Here is a 19,298-nt window from a genome sequence, read left to right on the forward strand (position 1 = left end):
GTTTTTCCCTTGGCTTTAAGGTATATTTTTATCTATGTTCATGTTTTTGCACATAGTATTATTGATTTCATACTTTTCTACATGCCTTTAGTACATTTTTGCTCATTATAGCAATAGGGTTCAACCAGATAGAATTTCTTTTTTGATTAAATTATTTTTGTCCCAATTTGGCTTTTGATTGCTTCATTAAATTATTATTTTTATAAGTTAGACGCATCATAGCTTTTTGGTTCAATTATCAGCATTTATTTTTGTAATTTCACTGCCTTCATTTTTTCAGCTGCCATTTGTTTGTTCATGTTTTTAAGTTAGTGTGTCTTGCTGATTTAATAAACTCTTGTTCATTTTTTTGCCCTGAAGGCGCATTCGGGTCTTTTTTGTCAAACTCTCTCAAGCATACTTTTGTAGTATATCTAGAGTGCTAGCTCAGGGGACTGTCTTTGTCTCTCCCTTCGTGTGTTTTTTATATTTGTAACTCTCCCCCAGCACCATCAGTTTACCCCTTTATATTTATATATTTTTCTGCCTCCCTGGGTGTATATATTTTTTGTGTACCCTATTAGGCAGTATCTATTTTGGGGTCTGACTTAAACTACTTATATACAGTGTTGAGCAACATACTTTTTTGTGTGTTTGATTATATATATATATATATATATATATATATATATATATATATATATATATATACTGTATGCATGTTCCCGCTCACGCGATGCGCTTTTGTAAATAAACTTTTTATACTTTCCCGCTTGCCCGATAGCCCGCAATTGCGCCTCCCCCTCCTCCAAGTTGCAGGACACCCGGCGCTCATGCTCTAAGCATGAGCACGCTCAGCGCGAGCAGGGCCGCAGCCTAATACTCCATCTATTTAAAGGCATCTCAGCTTTGGTAGTTTCTTTTAAAATTGTATTTCTGTTTGCAGTGTATTGAGTTTATTTTTTTATTATCTTAGAAGTAAAAATGAGTTTTTATACAACACATCATATGATAGATTGTGAGTGTGTGTAATTTCTCTTTTCTAGTATATCCATATTTCCAGTGTTCGACAAACCTATACATTTGCTCGCCCCGGGCGAGTGGATTTAACATCGTGGCGAGCTCCTATTGGCCCAAGCAGCACACATGTGGTACTAGGTGGCGAGTAGATTTTTTTGCTCGGCAAGTAGATTTTTTGGTGATTTGTCGACCACTGCATATTTCTGTTAATGAGAAATTTACTATTATTCTCAGGTTGAGCGAGTACATTTTTGTGTTGTTTATTTGCAAGACCGTGGTAGTTCCAGTCCTGCACTTGGATCCCCATACATTACTAATTGCAGGTCTTCTGACAACAAGACCAGATTTTAATTCACAGCAAGATTAAGGCCAGACACACGTGCAGTAGTGACAGGAAGTCCCGTGCAGCAGAGATTCACTTGCGCCTCTGGTATCAGATCTTACTACCACTGACACCGGGTGCGCTCCGGGAGTGAACGTCTGCACCAAGCTCCCCCCGCACATGCGTGGAGCTGCCAAAAGGTCCCGTGCAGCAACTAAATACGTGTGCCTCTGGTATCAGGTACGCTTCCGCACCGGCTCCCACCACACACGCTACAATTCCGGCACTTAAACTATTCAGTGTCAATGTCCAAATGTTACATTAGTGATCACACTATATAGAATATGGCTCCATAATCAAGAACAGTCCTATAGCGCAGCCCACCTACGCGTTTCTTCGCTAGGGTTTGCGACTTCGTCAGCAGATCCCCTGACGAAGTCGTAAGCCCTAGCGACTAAACGCGTAGGTGGGCTGCGCTATAGGACTGCTAATGTGATCACAAATGTAACATTTGGACATTGACACTGAATATGTACAATCAAATCCAGGGCACAGCCATTGGGACAACATGTGCCACCACATGTTAATTTTTATCTGGGCTGGTGGGGGAAGTGCAACGTTTTAGTGAGACAATGGAAAAATATACCTCAAATGGAAAATATACCTCAAATATCAAACGTTGGTCTCGCTAATTAGATGATATACTATTACTGTGGCATGGACCCTCTGACCTTCTACGAAAATGTACAGGTTTGCTAAACCAGAACGAGCATAATCTTAGGTTGCATACAATGTGGTAACCTGCTTTCACTAGTACACTGAGTGGTTCTGAAAATCAAGGAATAAAAAAATTGAAGTCCTGGGTACAATCTAATGGGTGTATGGTGCAAGCTTCTTCAAGAGGTGTTCCTGAACCTCAATAATAGAAAGAAGCAACACCGAATGGAGCATTGACACTACATCCAGATAAGTCCCTAAATGATGCACTCAGTATCTGTAGAGGGAATGTAACCTTCCTCAATAGCTATTGAGCAGTCAGAAACAATAAGTTAGCCCTATGTGCATTGTATAATGATTTAAATTAAAATCCATTTATTAATATACATTAAAATAAATTGGAGCCAAACTATAAGAAGTGAGTAAGTGTTTTAAAAGTGTCTAATGATAGCATGGTGTGCTTAGTCCTCGTAAGGGCCAATGATATCCAGCATTAATTGCTGGTTAATCAGCACAGTGCTAAAATCCTATAGAGGCATAAGTCAGCTAACAATAGATCTTTAATAGATCAATGCTGACAAATGCTTCAACTACAGTCACGTCAATAGCGAACAGCAACCATTTAGATTAAGGCCTCGTTCAGGGTGCCAGAGGCAGGAATTGGAGGGCGGGCGTTTGCGTGTGCGAGCGGCAGTCTGCTGGGCGATGTGTGCACATCATCTCCAGCAGACTTTTTCAGGAGTTGAGAAGGAGGCGGGACCTCAAGACAGCAGCTTAGGGATCGAAATTGCTGTCTTGAAATCATTCTCAAGAATGATTTCATTGGCTGCAGAGGTACCAGTGACGCTGCTGCAGCTTCAAAAAACAAGTTGGGTTGTTTATTGAAACTGTAGCCAGCGTCAACTCCGTACTTCAGAGACAGGGCAGCTGCTACCCTGAAAACCACAATTCCCTTTAAATACATTGTGTCGGACGGCCGCACGCACGTCAGCACGCCCTCCCTCCGAAGCCGGCACCCTGAATGAGGCCTAAGTCTACTCAACACAGTAAATAAAATGGAGTAAGAGCCCATATATATACACTCACACAGCAGGTGTTGGTGATGAGTGACCAACACTATGACCTCTATGTTCCAACGGAAATGAACACAGAGGACAATGGGGTGTAAGATGTTAATAAATGTGGTATTGCATCAAGATAGGAGATATCAAGGTAAACACCCCACAGATGAGCGTAAAACCAAATATGGGGCAACAAATATTGCTAAATACCAACAAAGGCTCCTATAGCTCCACATAAAACAATACTTGAACATGAAATAATGTTAAAGACAATAACAAATATAAACAGTAATAACTAATCAATATACACAACAGTGAAATAAACAGTAACTATGGTAAAGTTAAATATAATAAGGTCAATTACAAACAATAACATTTATGCAAAAATAGGTGAGCTGACCAGGTAGTGGGAGTAGGGCCGCTAACAAGGCTCGCTGATGTTATGTCCAGACCGCGATCTCCAATAGCTGATGGAACGACTACTTGAACTTCCTGGTTCAGCAACACTAGCCAATTTAAGTGCGCACCAGACATCCTCATGTGACCTCTGCGCGTTTCGCATTCGTGTACTTCGTCGGGGGATCACGTTCAGAGACTGCCTGCGCACAATAAGTAGCCTCTTTAAACTGCTCATAATGCTTCACAGAAGTATGCATAACTTCAAATGCGATTTATTGTGTGATAGATCAACAGAAAAGGATATAGCTGGAGGAGTACCCAATAATTTATAACTGGATGATTAATAACCCACCTAACTTTGACATATTAGTCCCATTAGAATATATTTATTGAAAATAATGTGTAAATATCATGAATAAATAAAGACATTTATAATGCAAAACAAAGTGTAAAAAAGTGTCCATGCTTTTTTACTAGTGATGTAATAAGCTAACATCACTATCTACACCAGTGGTGTTACAACAACAATGTGAATAGGTATAATTATATAATGTCTTATATATTTAGATTAAATTAATTAAATAACTAGATATTTTGTGCGTGTTTGTATAAATAATATACCTAAAAATCTTAGAGGGGTCCATGCATGTGGAAAGACGGTGCACTGCAAAAATAATTGGGCTAAATACAAAAAGTGTAATAAGAGCAACTTTATTGAACTCGTGGCATCATGGAATGAGGTAAAGGGCAAGTAACGGACGCGTTTCACGCTTGTCAGCGCTTTATCAAAGAGTGGGTATCCCTTCGGCGTCTCACCTCATCAAATAGAAATCCGCACCGGAAATGACTCCATGTGTGTTGCAACACATCAGCGACGGAACCGGGAAACAGTTCAGTAAGTGACAATGTGCAAAACCACACACAGCGGCTCCACCGGGCGGAGGTCAACATAACATGAATGTACACAATATTAAAAATTATGTAAAACGCGTGTATAAAAATACAAACAATACTACATAATGATGTGCATAGGTTAAAAACAATTGCCCATATCTAACCTTATTGTTGATCTTATATTCTAATTGATGCTATTAAATCAGACAAAATTCTTAATATACATTGAATATGTCGGAATGCATAGTATATGGGAAAACATTATATAGGACATAGACACAGATGATCTCAAACGGAGAGTTGTTGTTGTATATAAACTAAGAAGATATTATTAGAATGTATCTTAGGTCTATCGACCAATACAAAACTATATAAGGTCAATAGAAAAAGTAACATCCAAATCTTGACATTTATATAGACAAATAATCATGATATCGAATTCATGAAAATATGTTATATTTGAAAATCATTTAACATTAATTTCAAAGGATGATAAGTGGAATATATATCTATAATTCTGAGTATATCAAAATCTATGGACTATGAAGTGTCTATATAAATATGATTTGGACAATGATATGAATCTCGAATGATTACATTGTCAATCTGTCCTAGAGGGGACAATGCGGTATGGCTAACTGATGACGAATCAGAAATTAAAATGGTTGTCATAAAAAAACAATGGTTAATCTAATGTAACATCAATTTGAAAACAGAAACCGAATCGGAAGATGAATGCTGCAAGAGGAGGGTCGTATAAGCCATCTCTTAATGATCTCCAAATGAACCGAACTAAACTCATGAAGCTGATAATACAATCAAAAATAAGAAATACAACTTGGATACATTTCAGAACATTGAAGAATTTGATATTTTTAATAGAAAAATTGTCTAGAAATATTAATACAATGGAAAAAGATGTACAGTAATGCAGAAAAAAACTGACAGAGACCGCACGAACTATGAACATACCAAAGTATATATTTGGCAAAAGCCCTTGCCTTCAAAAAATCCAAACCACTATGACAATACACAAAAGAGGGGCTTTCTGAAAAGCATAGACTATTCTTAACGATCCACCTACGAAGATCTATATTGAAGAACAAATACTCAGATATGTCGAGCTTCTCAGATACATCAGACAGTGATAATCGCTATCACACTCTCTTTCTCCAGAGGTGAAGACTCCTGTATACAGGATCATCACATTCAATAGGATCAATATAAATCTCCATCGACACGCTATTCATGAAAGGAACATGCCTTCACCTCCTCTTCATATGAACATCCTGAGCCAAAAAACGTAGGAAGAGGACTGGACGCTCAACTAAGAAAAGGCATGGCCAACAAAAGAAAAAATAACTTCTGATTGAACCTTGATAAAGTACCCTATGGTACAAAACACGTTGGAAAACTTCTTCCACCTCCTTTTTTTAGTCATGTTGGATTAATAAAATCATTTTTCAATCATCTTTTCTGACAATGACTCTCTTGGCTGTGCGCTATTCCTCTTGTTTTTTCTGCACTTGAATTTTGTTATCAGTGGCTGTCACGCCTCCTTTAGAGACTCCTAAAATGGGTGAGGAATTATAAGAAATAAAGGAGAAAGCTGTGAGTACTATGTTTTTCTGAAGATACGCATTAAGACATTTCCAATTAGGTTTTTAGGAGTGTGGATTACATTTCACTCACCTTTATCTTCAGTGGACATCTGTACGGATTGGGCGCAGGCTCTGCCCCGTCAAGCTCCAGTCGCGTGATTGGATTCAGTTTCTCTCCTGCCTGTGGAGCAATCCTGAGCCTTATTCACCGGTCCTGCTATTTACGATCAGACTCTTCCTTCAGGAAGTTGGCAGAGCATAATCCTTGTGATGTTTGCTAGTCAAATTCACTGTCGCTTCACCTGGTCCTGCATTGCCTTGTTCCCCCATCTAATATCTGCTTTCTCCAAACCTTGGCCTTGGCTTCCGTATGACTAACCTGCTCTCTCCAATCCTCGACCTCAGCTTTCCTTCAACTATCCTACATTCTCCTACCGTGACCCAGCTATCCATGACTACGAACCTGCACACCAGACGCAATCTCGCGTCTCTAGGTCAGTATTTCTAATCCCTACCTCGACTCCCGGTCCTGTCCAGTTTGTGGCGAGCAGCCGTTACAACATCTGTCCTATATATCAAGAAGATTGCAAGACGTCTCACTTTTCACAAGATACTGTATCTTCTTTGAAATTCCTTAATGCTCTCAACCACTCATTGATAGAGTTCTCTGTGTATCTATTTTGATATTTTTATTGAAGTTTCTGGTTAATTTTTATCCGGTAATACTTGAACATTCATATACTACTTTGATCAGAATCCTAGATGGAGAAGTATTTAGGAGTGCTTGTGGACAGCAGGCTTAACAATAGTGCCCAAAGTCATGCAGTAGCTGCAAAGGCAAACAAGATCTTATCTTGCATTAAACGGACAATGGATGGAAAGGAAGTAAACATAATTATGCCCCTTTATAAAATATTAGAAAATACATTATGGAACTAGAGAAAGTGCAGAGAAGAGCCACCAAATTAATAAAGGGGATGGATAATTGGATTTATGCGGAGAGGCGAGCTAAATTAGATTTGTTTACATCTGAAAAGAGGCATCTAAGAGGGCATATGATAATTATATATACAAATGAAAGCGCTACCCAGAGATGAGGTGATCTAAATTATATAGGTGAGTGCTGCATGAAAAAAAGAACTGTTCCCAGTTCCAATGTAGAAGCTTCCAGGAGAAATCAGCACACATCACAATATAAGAAAGAAAAAAGTGAAATAGTGAAGTTAAAAACCGGTCTCATTAACAGTTGTGGTGAGATATGCACTTACATGTCAATGCCGGATCACAGGCACTTAATGGTATATTTTCTGTCTCTGCCTTCTCTGTTGATTTTCACACTAGCCTTCTAGTATCCACATTATCATGACATCTCACTTCCTCCCTATATCCATTGTAACTATAAAACGGTATATACTATGCTCTGTTTCTATATTTCTGCCATACATTATGAAGAACCGTGATAAGTTCACAAGCTTGTAACAGATCAACTATTTGTTGGTCCTTTGTTATTTAACCACATTTAATGGCTAAGCACCCTTCTTTATCCACGCTAACATAATACAGTAACATTAATAATATAGTAACATAGAATTCAATGGACATAAGTATTTTTTAATTAAAATGTACTACTTCTATTAAATTCCCTCAATTAAACATTTCCCAATTATGTCTCATTAAGGGAAAACAATTATTTAATAACTTCAGGAATGACAATTGGATTCCTACATGCACTACTGTACATCAACATCCTTTCTATGTTTGAATTATTTGGCATAGCCCTGTATAATTTTTATTTCTAAACAAAAAGATGTCCAAATTTATAGTTAATATATCTACTGTATACATCATCATAGATAAAATACATGTATTTACAATGCATGCTGCTTAAGAGCTTTAACCTAAGGCTGCGCTTATAGTGCCGGCGACACCGCGTTAAAACAAAAGCATCGCCGCCGTCGCGTGCGCTTATAGTAAGCACGGAGCGACGGCTTGGTCGCGATCGCTGGAAGTCATCTCAATTTGATTTTTCCAGAAACCGCAGCCTGACGTCGCCGGCACTATAACCGCAGCCTGACTTCGCCGGCACTATAACCGCAGCCTGACGTTGCCGGCACTATAACCGCAGCCTGACTTCGCCGGCACTATAACCGCAGCCTGACTTCGCCGGCACTATAACCGCAGCCTGACGTCGCCGGCACTATAACCGCAGCCTGACGTCGCCGGCACTATAAGCGCAGCCTGACGTCGCCGGCACTATAACCGCAGCCTGACGTCGCCGGCACTATAACCGCAGCCTGACGTCACTGGCACTATAACCGCAGCCTGACGTCACTGGCACTATAACCGCAGCCTGACGTCGCCGGCACTATAACCGCAGCCTGACGTCGCCGGCACTATAAGCGCAGCCGGACGTCGCCGGCACTATAACCGCAGCCTGACGTCCCCGGCACTATAAGCGCAGCCTGACGTCCCCGGCACTATAAGCGCAGCCTGACGTCCCCGGCACTATAAGCGCAGCCTGACGTCGCCGGCACTATAAGCGCAGCCTGACGTCCCCGGCACTATAAGCGCAGCCTGACGTCCCCGGCACTATAAGCGCAGCCTGACGTCCCCGGCACTATAAGCGCAGCCTGACGTCCCCGGCACTATAACCGCAGCCTGACGTCACTGGCACTATAACCGCAGCCTGACGTCGCCGGCACTATAACCGCAGCCTGACGTCGCCGGCACTATAAGCGCAGCCGGACGTCGCCGGCACTATAAGCGCAGCCTGACGGAGGAAAGAATGCAGTAAGAAGAAGAGATTGGACCTAAACTGGCCCCAGAGAAATGTTTTTACATCTGTATTTCTCCAGAACAGTAACATTTTAAATAAGATTAATGTCATATGTAAGCCCCCCCCCCCCATTTCCCCCCCGTTATACTGAACTATCCAAGTCCCTATAAGTAAATTAAAATATTAATAGAAGATGTTATGGTTCATTTTTAGACAACAGTTATTCATGTTTCAAAATGGATGTTTATTGCTGTTTCAAAGAAAAGACTAAAATCCCTTTAATTCTTTCAGTTGGATATGTCCCAAGAAAGGCTGTTCTCAAACTGTAAGTATTATTGTATATAACAGTAACATCGGAAAATAGGCAATCATGCTTAGCTTACAAAATATTCTAGAAACACATTAATGATACAATTGGCTTCTGTAAACAAATTGAAATATGCTCTGGGCAACAGTTTTATTCAGAAAGTTTCAAGTGGACCCTGAAAAGCCTATTGTGAGTGTATGAAATATTGCTCCAAACTAATCCTAGCTACCCTGCCCCCTCCGATGACCAAGCCAAAGGAGGGTGGGAGGGGGGTGCGGGAGAGGGAATTTGTGAAAGAGATGGGCATGTCTTGCTCAACAACACAATGATATCAAACAAAAGGGAGGTGCTAAAGAAACTCAAAATCCGTAGTCTCTGCTAATAACGTCTTAAATATAATGACAACAAAGGCCTGTCGCTTCGTGGACCATTTATTGCAGAGAGGTTAGCAAAGCAGTGCAAATGGGCTAATATGATTTTTTTTTTAAATGGTCACATTATGTAATTTGTCATATACAGTTTCTTTTAAGTAACGGTTGTCTTGTTTTAATTTTAGAGAGATAAATGTCTTTGATGATGTTATCATTGCTGGTATGTATGATTTGCTTCAAATAAACACGTTTAAAGTAATTATATATATATATAAGAGAACATTGAGGTAAACGGTCCCCCCAATTGACAGGTGCTGCAGAGCGTACAATCCAACAGCATATAATGAGCTGTTTATATATTTGCAAATACATCCGGGTGTTGAACCATAGCTCTTTTCTCACTTGAGAAAGACCTATGGGTCGAAACGTTGTGTATTGGCTGTAATAAATTAGATTAAGTAAACCCGAAAGTGCCTTGTGTTGCTTCTCCCTACTATTTTCATTGTATTAACTACAGGCTATCCTTAAAACACAGGAGCATTGTATTGCTGTTTTTTTTCTACTTATGGTGTGCAACATCTGTCTTTACGTTTGTTTTTAACCCAGTGACAAAGTTTTTTGTAATGTTTCTCCCTGCCTCTCTGGGAATTTTACAATGAACTCCCTCCCCCCCATGCATCCCTACCTCCTGCACACTGCTGATAGATGTATGGTCCTGTGTCTCCCTGTCCCTTTTATCTATTTATTGCCTTGTCTGTTTATACCTTCTGCATCATCTGCCTTAGATGGCTGTCTCGTTTTCTTTTTTTACATCTATGTTAAGCTCATGGAATCTTTGTAATTCAGTATCGCTGACCTGAGGAAGAGAGGAGAACTCTCGAAAGCTTGTCTTACAGTATCAATTGTGTTAATCCAAATAAAAAAAGGTATCGTGTTGGTAAAAAAAAAAACTCTTGTTTTAGTGTCAAAGTGTTATCATTTTGAGTTCAAATGTTCTGCGTTTTTGAGTGCTTTTAAACATTCCATTGAGGATTTTAATTTTTAAGTAATTTATGGAATGATCTGGCTGTGAGAAGGGGTGTCCCACTGGAGTGCAATATCTTCCTTCTTCATGGTGTGTTATTGTGTGTCTGTGTAGGTTCGTTTTTATTTGAAATTTTGTGGCTGGTTTCAGTATTGTAGCATCCTTGGTCACACTTGCTGCATTTTATCATATACACCACATTCCTTTATGTGCAGCCAAATGTTCCTTTGAAATTGGATGTTCAATGTTTTTTACTGGCTGTGGGATCTTGGCATATATCATTTGCAAAGTTTACAGTGTGTGATATTGCATGGTCTTGTGCCACTAACAGCATCCTTCAGTTCGTTATGAAGTTTTCTATTGAGTAACTCCTGTCTGAGGTTTGGCGGTTGCCGGAATGCAAGGATGGGAGGTTTGGGGAAAATGTTGTTTAAATCATAATGTGCTTTACAATAAGCCCTACAGGGTAGCCAGCAGACTGTAACTACTGTATAACACTCTGCGCTTACTTAATATACATATAAGGGAAGCAGAGTGGATCAGTGATAATGGCAATGCGGTTTTATTTTTAAAATGTTTTACCAGGAAGTAAAACATTGAGAGTTACCTCTCGTTTTCAAGTATGTTAAAGTGAGAGATTCTGAATTGAACCATTGTTATGTACCACAATTATATTGTAATCTCTACTGTATTGTAATTCTCATACATGAGACAAATGTTTTACTACGTAAGTTTTTGTTCTGTTTTATAGATGAAATATATGACGACACAGAGCTGCTATCCAGGACATTCCCTGCAGCACCTCCTAAACCAAGGTGACACTTACCTATTATTTAAAAAAAAAAACAAAGTTGTCAGCACACAAAACTATTGATCAAAGCCTTGGATTTTACAGTATATCTGTAGGTGTTTATCAGTGTATTAAGAGTATTTGTCAGAGTTTCACAGCTGTAGCCCCAAATTTACCAAAGACAAAAATCCCACTGAAAACAAGTTTACTTTGTTCTTTGATTAATGGGCTGCTATTTTTTTTTTCTAGTTTCGTCAAAGTTTGGCTAGTGGGGAAACAAACAGAAGAACAGTGACAGACAGGGATATCTGGAGCCCACAGTGAGAAACAGAGTAAGGCTAAGGCCCCGCTGCCTCAGACCACCCGCCCGCACTGCAGACAGGCGGCGCGTGGAGAGGCACTTGACCGCTATCTGCGGTCTGTAGGGAGCGGGAGCTGGAGCGGGGGGCGTGGCCAAAATGGGTCAGAGGGTGCGGCAATGATGTCTGGGGGCGGGGCCATCACACTGTGTGTCAGGGGGTTCCATCCCCCACCTCCCCGCTCCCCCCCTGAGGAGAGAGTCTGTGGGAGGGAGCAGAGGAGCTCCCTTGGTGCTGCAGCTGCTTTCCCCGCTCCCCGAAGCCTCCCCTCCTCATTGCCAGGGGTTCCCGCCCCGCCTCCCCCCCCCGTGCATCTGCAGACACAGACTATAAGGACAGAGTCTGTGGGAGGGAGCAGGGGGGCGGGGCCATCACACTGTGCCGAAGTGTGTCTCGGCTCACACAGGAGAGAGTCTGTGGGAGGGAGCAGGGGGGCTCCCTTGGTGCTGCAGAAGACAAATCGCTGCTTTCCTCCCCCCTCTCCTCCCCGCTCCCCAAAGCCTCCCCTCCTCCTCTCCTCATTGGCTCACAGCCACACCACGTGACGAGTCGCCGCTCGGGATTACAATTCTCTTGCATCCCCTGGCGGCTGACGCGTCACAGCGTGTAGCAAGCCCTGCAGGGAGGAGGGACTGGGGCCGGCTCGGGAGAAACTCATGTCCGGTGAGTGACGCGCGCACGCCGTCGGAAGCAGCGGGACCCAGGCCTAAGGGTCCACTGCAGGATCATGACGGATAAAAATGTTCTAACAGGTCTAGTTCTCAGGTACATATTCCCAGCCACATAGATGCATTCACTCATGCCTATATGCAGTGGTTGACAAATCACCAAAAAATCTACTCGCCACACAAAAAAATCTACTCGCCACCTAGTACCAAACGTATGCTGCTTGGGCCAATAGGAGCTCGCGACGATGTTAAATCCACTCGCCCGGGGCGAGCAAATGTATAGGTTTGTCGAACACTGCCTATATGTACTTATTCATGCATGCAATCATAGACGCATAGGGGGTTGTTTATTAAAGAGCGATAGTGCAGATTGGGTATACCACATCATAACACGTCAACGGGAAACATTATTTTGATTTAATCTGTATAACAGGAATACTATTAATTGGGATAAGCAAAACAACAGCTACCTTTGGCCTGTTTTATGCACCTACTATTTACAGTTGTAATTAGACAACTTTTATTTTATACTTTTAGCTGTTTGTGCTTTAATGGCAACATAAATGCTTAATACAAAAAGTGGTGATTGACAATGTTATCTGTAAATTCAAGGTTCCACAGTGTTATCATTATAGTGTTTCTATGGAGCTGAATCGTGCTATTCCCAGCTCTGGGGACTCCTCGGTTCCCATCATATTAACCTTTGTTAGTGCTTATAAAATCAAAGATTGATGCAGAGGTCACCACATAGGAAGCTGTAATGTAATGTTCTATCACAGTGACTTCCTATTGGCCCATGGAAGTGAGGCATGGATGGCAGCCATATTGAGTTCCCAAATAGGACCAGAAACACTGGTACATAAACTAGTAAATATCTGTGGAACCAAGGAGTCACTGGAGCTACCAATGGCACTCTTCAGCTCCAGCTGAACCCCCGGTTTTGTAAAAAAGAAAGAGAATCAATGATTTGCTGCTTTGAAAGCATAGTTGTCTGGTTGTTTTTCTTTAAAAGGTTCCAGTTAAAAATATGACATTGCCATTAGTTCGTTTACTTAGTAGGTTGAAAGTCACCTTAAACATATCTCTGTCATTGGTTTACTGTGGTTATAGGTGAGAGTGGACGTTTCAATGACAGAACATCTGAATGACATGTTATGACTTTTAAATCAATAATACATTACCAATGCTAACCAATAATATGTTTGTTTTTTAACTGGCAATATTATTTCCTTTCCACGTGGGTGTGCAGATTTCAACATGGCTATGTCAGTAGAATTTTCCAAAGAAACCAAAGTCAATCAAGGTAGGACTTGGCAACATTAAGTAATTGGCAAAAGTAAACATTTCTGTATCCTTATTATTTTCAGTTAATTCTTCCCCTAGCTCAATGTAATTAATCCTGTAGCTGAAGCTATATCTGCTCTAAATATATTCTTTCCTCAGTGCCCACTAACAACCTTCTACAGTATAACTTCTTCTCTCCCCCAATTGGCCATATAACTGCCGCTTCTCTCCCCCAATTGGTCATATAACTGCCCCTATTTTCTCCTATAACCATTTCCAATAACTTGTCCTGTAACTTTCCTATTACCGCTTCTTATAACTTCTCCTCTAAATGATTCTACATCCACTCCACAAATTGCTCACTAATACAACTGGATATAAGTATACCTTAATAATGTTAAGAGGCATGAAATAAAATTGACTCCTGTTGCATTGACTTACTATCATAGTATCTATTTGTGACCATTAAAAAAATACCCAAGTGGCTCAGGGCTGCCAACACAAGGGGAGTGCCGAGACATATGTCTCGTGCGCGGTGGCTGCAAGGGGCCCGGCTGGCGCTGGAAATTGGGCCCGACCCAACTTCAGCATCTGGTTGCTGGGCCTTTCATTGCCGCCAGGCCCCAGTTTTCCCCCCGGTGTTCCGGGCCCCTCTATCTAGCCGGGCCCATGGCCTGCCTCTCCCCCTCCAGTGCTTTCTGGAAGCTGGGCTTGCAAGTGTGTGTTTTATTGGTAAAGTGTTGTGTGTGTGTTTTTGTATTGTGTGTATAGGGGGATATAGGACACGTGCTGAAGTACAATCAGGGAGAGATATTTGGGGAAAATAAACCATAGCTTTTATTCAGCACGTAGCTTTAAACAATACATCTTTAAGAAAGCAACCACATAAACAAACATCCTATACCTTTTTAAGGACTAACTCACTCTCCCAGTCGCTAGCTGCAGGGCTGAGAGGAAAGGCCTCTTGCGAACCTATGACCCCAAAGTCAAAAGAGGTACCTGTAAGCAGGGGTCTCTTTATGTCAGTCTCTGTGTTGTGTCCTTTGGGGGGCCACCTTCTGGCGGATTTCAGGCTCAGCTGCAACCTGAATGTAGAGGGTCTGGTTTTAGGGTGTCTTGCTGGCAACACAGTCCCTCTGTGCTCAAGAGATCTCCCCTGCAGTTCAAGCAGGAGGCTTTCTGTTAGTCTGATGAGCCAGGGGGAGACTGGTTAATTGTCTGTAGCTACAATTAACCAGCTCCCTGCTGGATTCCTCAGATGAACATAGGAATTAAGATGTTTGTTCATCTGAGGTTGTATTTACCTAATTGTAATACCTGCTAAGGCACAGATGCACTCACACACACTCCCCCCCCCCCCACACCCTCACACACACAGACACAGTCTCTCTCCCCCGCCTCCCACACACACACACACTGTCACTTTAAGAGAGCCAGGTCTCCCGCTGATGCTTCCTCCCTTCTGTCAGCCAGAAGTTTACGGCATAAGCAGGGAGAGGAAAGAGCAGTGACCGCCCACACTACTGCTGCTGGTCACTGATTTGCCGGGGTGCCGCCACACCACCAAACCTGGGACAGAATGGTAGAGTTGTCCCAGCTCTCCCCCGTCGGCCACAGCACCCCTGAAGAGTGCTCGCGGAACCCCGGTTGAAAATCACTGGTCTAATAAGCAACACCCACAATTGTGCTCTCAAATCTGTCACCACCCCTCAATTGAATGAGCCTTAGTTTATGATCAATAAAGCTGATGGGAGAGCTTTTTCAAGAACTGCCATAAGACTGTGAAACAAGCTCCCTGCTGCTTTAAGAAATCAGGAAGCTTTACTTCCCTTCCGAAGGGAATTAGAAACCTGCCTTTTTAAAGAAAGCATGGCATACAGACCCTAAAACAGTACTCTGGCCACAGTTCTCCTGCTCCCATTCGTGCAGTCCGTCCTTGCTTGGTCTTCCTCGCTGTTCCCCTATATGTTTTCTTTCAGCCGATCCCAGTTGTAGGTTTGGGATGGGTGTCCTCTCCAAGTTCCTACATGCACTGAGTAGTACTGAGCACCTAGTACTGAGTTTCTTGGTGAGCAGCTCGTTAGAATTTTTTAAAAATAAATAAGAGTGAGGAAGAGTGAAAGAGGGGGGGTGTGGGGTTGAGATAGGAGAGACGGGGATGAATAGAGGGGGTGGGAGAACAAGGTGGTGTAAAAGAAGAAGGGGGGGTCACAAGGCCGCCAACACGCTGGTTGGTAACCTTACTTGTGCTTACTATATGGTTTTTGAATGTCTTCTGAGTGGTTAATTCTTTTATTTTCCAGAGGGTCAAACACACCAGAAATGCTGAAAAAGAATTTAAAAAACAGCAAAAACGAAGAGAAAGTAGCAAAAGAGTTAAAGAAGAAATTTAAGGTAAAAAACGATATACATAAAATTTCTGCACAAACTTTTTTTCCCCCGGTTAAACATACTTTATTCACAAAACTAGACTACGACGTCTTTAAACACCATCCATCTCTCCTGGGAAGGAAGCGTTACATCTGGAGGACTTTCCCTTAGAAACCAGATAATTAATCACCTGGAAAAACTTAGGGAAAGTGCACGTGAAAAATTGTTATTTTGTTTTGTGTAAAACTATTTGTATTTGCTTAAAATTGGGCTCAAATAGAACTTTTACCCAGTTCTTTTACCGTTAGGTTTTAATAAATGTGCAATTATTGCTTTAGAATATGTTGATCGTCATCTGAGGACTACCTTGATTCTGAGCATTTATATATGGTATACATTGCATTGAATCCTACGCGCCAGAGTTATTTCTTTCTTGCAATTCTTTTGGGGGTGCGGAATACCCCCTTTCTCCAGCTGCAGGAATTTACTGCATACAGTATATCACCCAAACTTCTCCTGCAATTGACAAGTTGTGTATACGCTTAACACTTATTACATTGATTATATTTCACATTAGCGCCCCACACCCCTCCACTTTATTCACATATCAGCTCACTTTCCTTTCCCTACAGATTGAAGGTGAAATAAAGGTTTTGACCCGAATGATGGTCGTGCCCAGTGCTGGCAACAAGAGAGGGGGAGGAAAAGATCTGCCAATCAGCAAAGGAGAGATCCTAGATGTGATGCAGTACACCAATCAAGAGAAATTACTGTGCCGAAATAGTAAAGGGAAATGTATGTATTGTTTGCATGTTATGGGGTTTACAGTACAGTCTAGAACATTTGGTCGCAGCCGTTTCGCCACGACCAAATGACCTCCGGAACCTGCCGCCGCTGGCCACTTTGCCGCTAAGGTAAATGCCTAAACCCTCTACCCTAAACCCCGACCCTAAAAAACCCTACCCTAAGCCCTTACCCTAATACCCCCTACCCCAAGCCCTTACCCGAATAACCCCTACCCTAAAAACCACGTACCCTAACCGGCAAAAAGCCTTAAATTAAGCCCTAAGCACTAAAATTCCTTAAATGAACCACCTCCCCATAACAGTAATAACACTTACCGTAGCAGCGACAGGCGGAGGGTCCGTCTGCAGCCGAACACCGGCAGTGGCCGCGACCACATCTCCTGTTCCGTTTACAATATGTATTAACCCACGGGAGCTTACAATGCATTGTTAGGTATATTAGGTATAGACAATATGTACCGCAGAATCTGAGGGCAATGAAGTGTTAAACATCGCCTATTTTTCCTTGGAATTGGCTTAGAAGAATCAGGTACAGGCAGTCCTCGTTTTACAACGCTTCGCTTTACAACGAATGGCTTATCCAACGCTATGCAATGCATACCTATATTCATTTTTACAACGCCAAAATGGCTTATCCAACGCTCTTAAGACGCTTTGCAACGTTGTGTATGTGTGTATATATATACACAGTCACATAAACAACGTTGCAAAGCGCCGTAAGAGCGTATATATATAATATTATACTATATATTATTATATTATACTATATAATATATTATTTATTATGTTATATTATATATATAATACAGTATATACACTATATAATTTATGTGTGTGTTGCATATCTTATTGCCGGCATAAAATATTTGGTGTATTTTAGTGTTAAAAATGCCTTCAGGAACGGAACCTTTCATTTAAACAGTGTTCCTATGGGAAAACGTGTTTCGCTTTACAACGCCATTTTGAGTAACGCATTGTGTTGGATAACCGAGGACTGCCTGTATATAGCTTTTCCTATCAAATGCCAACGTGTATTAACTCATTCACTGCCACATAAGAATACAATTGCTAATTCATATTAATCTCTTCACTGCTAGACGACAGGAATATGTAATTTATTGTTCTGGATCTCAGAGCAATATTTTAATTACCATAATGTATATTTCCTGTAAAATGTTTTAAAATAAATATTTTCTTTTCATCCTGGATTTTCAGATGAATTTGAAAATGTCAGTAAACTAATGCAGTTATATTGTATTTCCTGTCACTTACAGATGGTTATGTGAAAAGGAGATATGTGCTGCAGCTGTAAGTATTTTAACTAAATTATTATATTTTCATTAATGTTTGAATTCTAGAAATGTTAAGCACAAAGCCATTTTTTAAATGACATTTTGTGGGGAGAAAGGTTACAATTTTAAGTCCAATAATATGCACTGTTAAAACCCAAGATAGTTTAAAAAAAAAAATCACTTTGTCTTTTAGAATGTCTTTACTTGTATCCGTATAAAAGAGTTCTCTGTGAAATCTTCAAGCCATCTCAATGTAAGAGAAAGAGATACAGTACTACAAATATTTTTTGCAGGTATTCTCAAATATGGCTATAAGAGTACATTTGCAAAGCAATGGCTATTTAAGTATTGAGACTTGAATCATTGCAGACTTCTCTTATTTCGGTAGGATCCCTTAACTAGCATGACATTCATAATATAGTATATTCATTGGAATGTATCATGTTTTTTGATGTTACGCTTTTAGGCCTCAATATAAAAAGGTATTATCATATCTTACATTCTGAAACAATGTTAAAAAGACACGATACAGAAACTCAAGAAAATCGAGCACGATGTGTATTTATTGGAAAATCCCTTTAGTCGGGTGCAATATAGAAGTGGGGACAACATATTGGTAGATCATTTAGAAATCTTTCTCCAGTAAATTGGTGAAAATCCAGAGGCTTCACCTCTTTAAAATGTTGCTTTAAAAAAATCATATGCATACAAGAGGAGCTATGCAAATGTACATTTAAAGCACAATTAAGATATTACTTTTTACTCCTAATTAGTAAGTAGACTACCATTTAGATTTGTTATGTCATTTGTGACTCTTAGAATGATAAATAATGTTGAGAATCAGAATTAATCACTGTAACTTTTGCTGCTAATGAAAAAGTGCAAGTCTGCCCCTTTAGTACCGTTCTTCACTTTATGGTTTAGTCACTCTGTAGTCTCTAAGCTACTTAAGAGAGAAAAATCAGATCTGTGGGGAAGCTGAAGCTTGTGAAATGACTAATGCATCTCAATGCACGTCAACCTGCCAGTGTAATATATGACAAATCCAAGATGGCCACCCGATGATTTTTTTCATTGAAAAACAGAGAAAGAAGAGGGAGTAAGAGTGAGACGCAAGGGATAAATACATGTGAGGCGGGAGGGGGAGAGTTAGTGAGATGGATGGGAGAGAAATACATGGGTAAAGGGTGGGAAATAGAGGTGGCTCGTAAGGTGTGAAATGTTGTGACTGACCCCTGTCGAACCTAATATGTGTCAG

General features: G+C 40.9%; 1 protein-coding gene across 4 annotated transcripts in view; it reads left to right on the forward strand.

Annotated features, from left to right (window-relative positions):
- The window catches only part of LOC142501619 (FYN-binding protein 1-like), a 114,888-nt gene that overhangs the window by 88,759 nt on the left and 6,831 nt on the right, over positions 1–19,298 (forward strand). For 3 of the 4 annotated variants that reach the window (XR_012803528.1, XM_075611735.1, XM_075611734.1), the window contains 7 exons: positions 9,061–9,094; positions 9,633–9,667; positions 11,223–11,286; positions 13,538–13,591; positions 15,876–15,966; positions 16,575–16,737; positions 18,023–18,056. Coding sequence is in view for 3 of the 4 variants with exons in the window: in XM_075611735.1 (XP_075467850.1) it covers positions 9,061–9,094; positions 9,633–9,667; positions 11,223–11,286; positions 13,538–13,591; positions 15,876–15,966; positions 16,575–16,737; positions 18,023–18,056 (475 nt within the window). In the remaining variant the exon portion in view is untranslated. Of the gene's footprint in view, positions 1–9,060; positions 9,095–9,632; positions 9,668–11,222; positions 11,287–13,537; positions 13,592–15,875; positions 15,967–16,574; positions 16,738–18,022; positions 18,061–19,298 lie in introns of those variants that run through there. The other variant, XM_075611736.1, reaches the window with a different exon arrangement.

Source organism: Ascaphus truei, chromosome 8 (genome assembly GCF_040206685.1).
Source record: "Ascaphus truei isolate aAscTru1 chromosome 8, aAscTru1.hap1, whole genome shotgun sequence".
Lineage (NCBI taxonomy): Eukaryota > Metazoa > Chordata > Amphibia > Anura > Ascaphidae > Ascaphus > Ascaphus truei.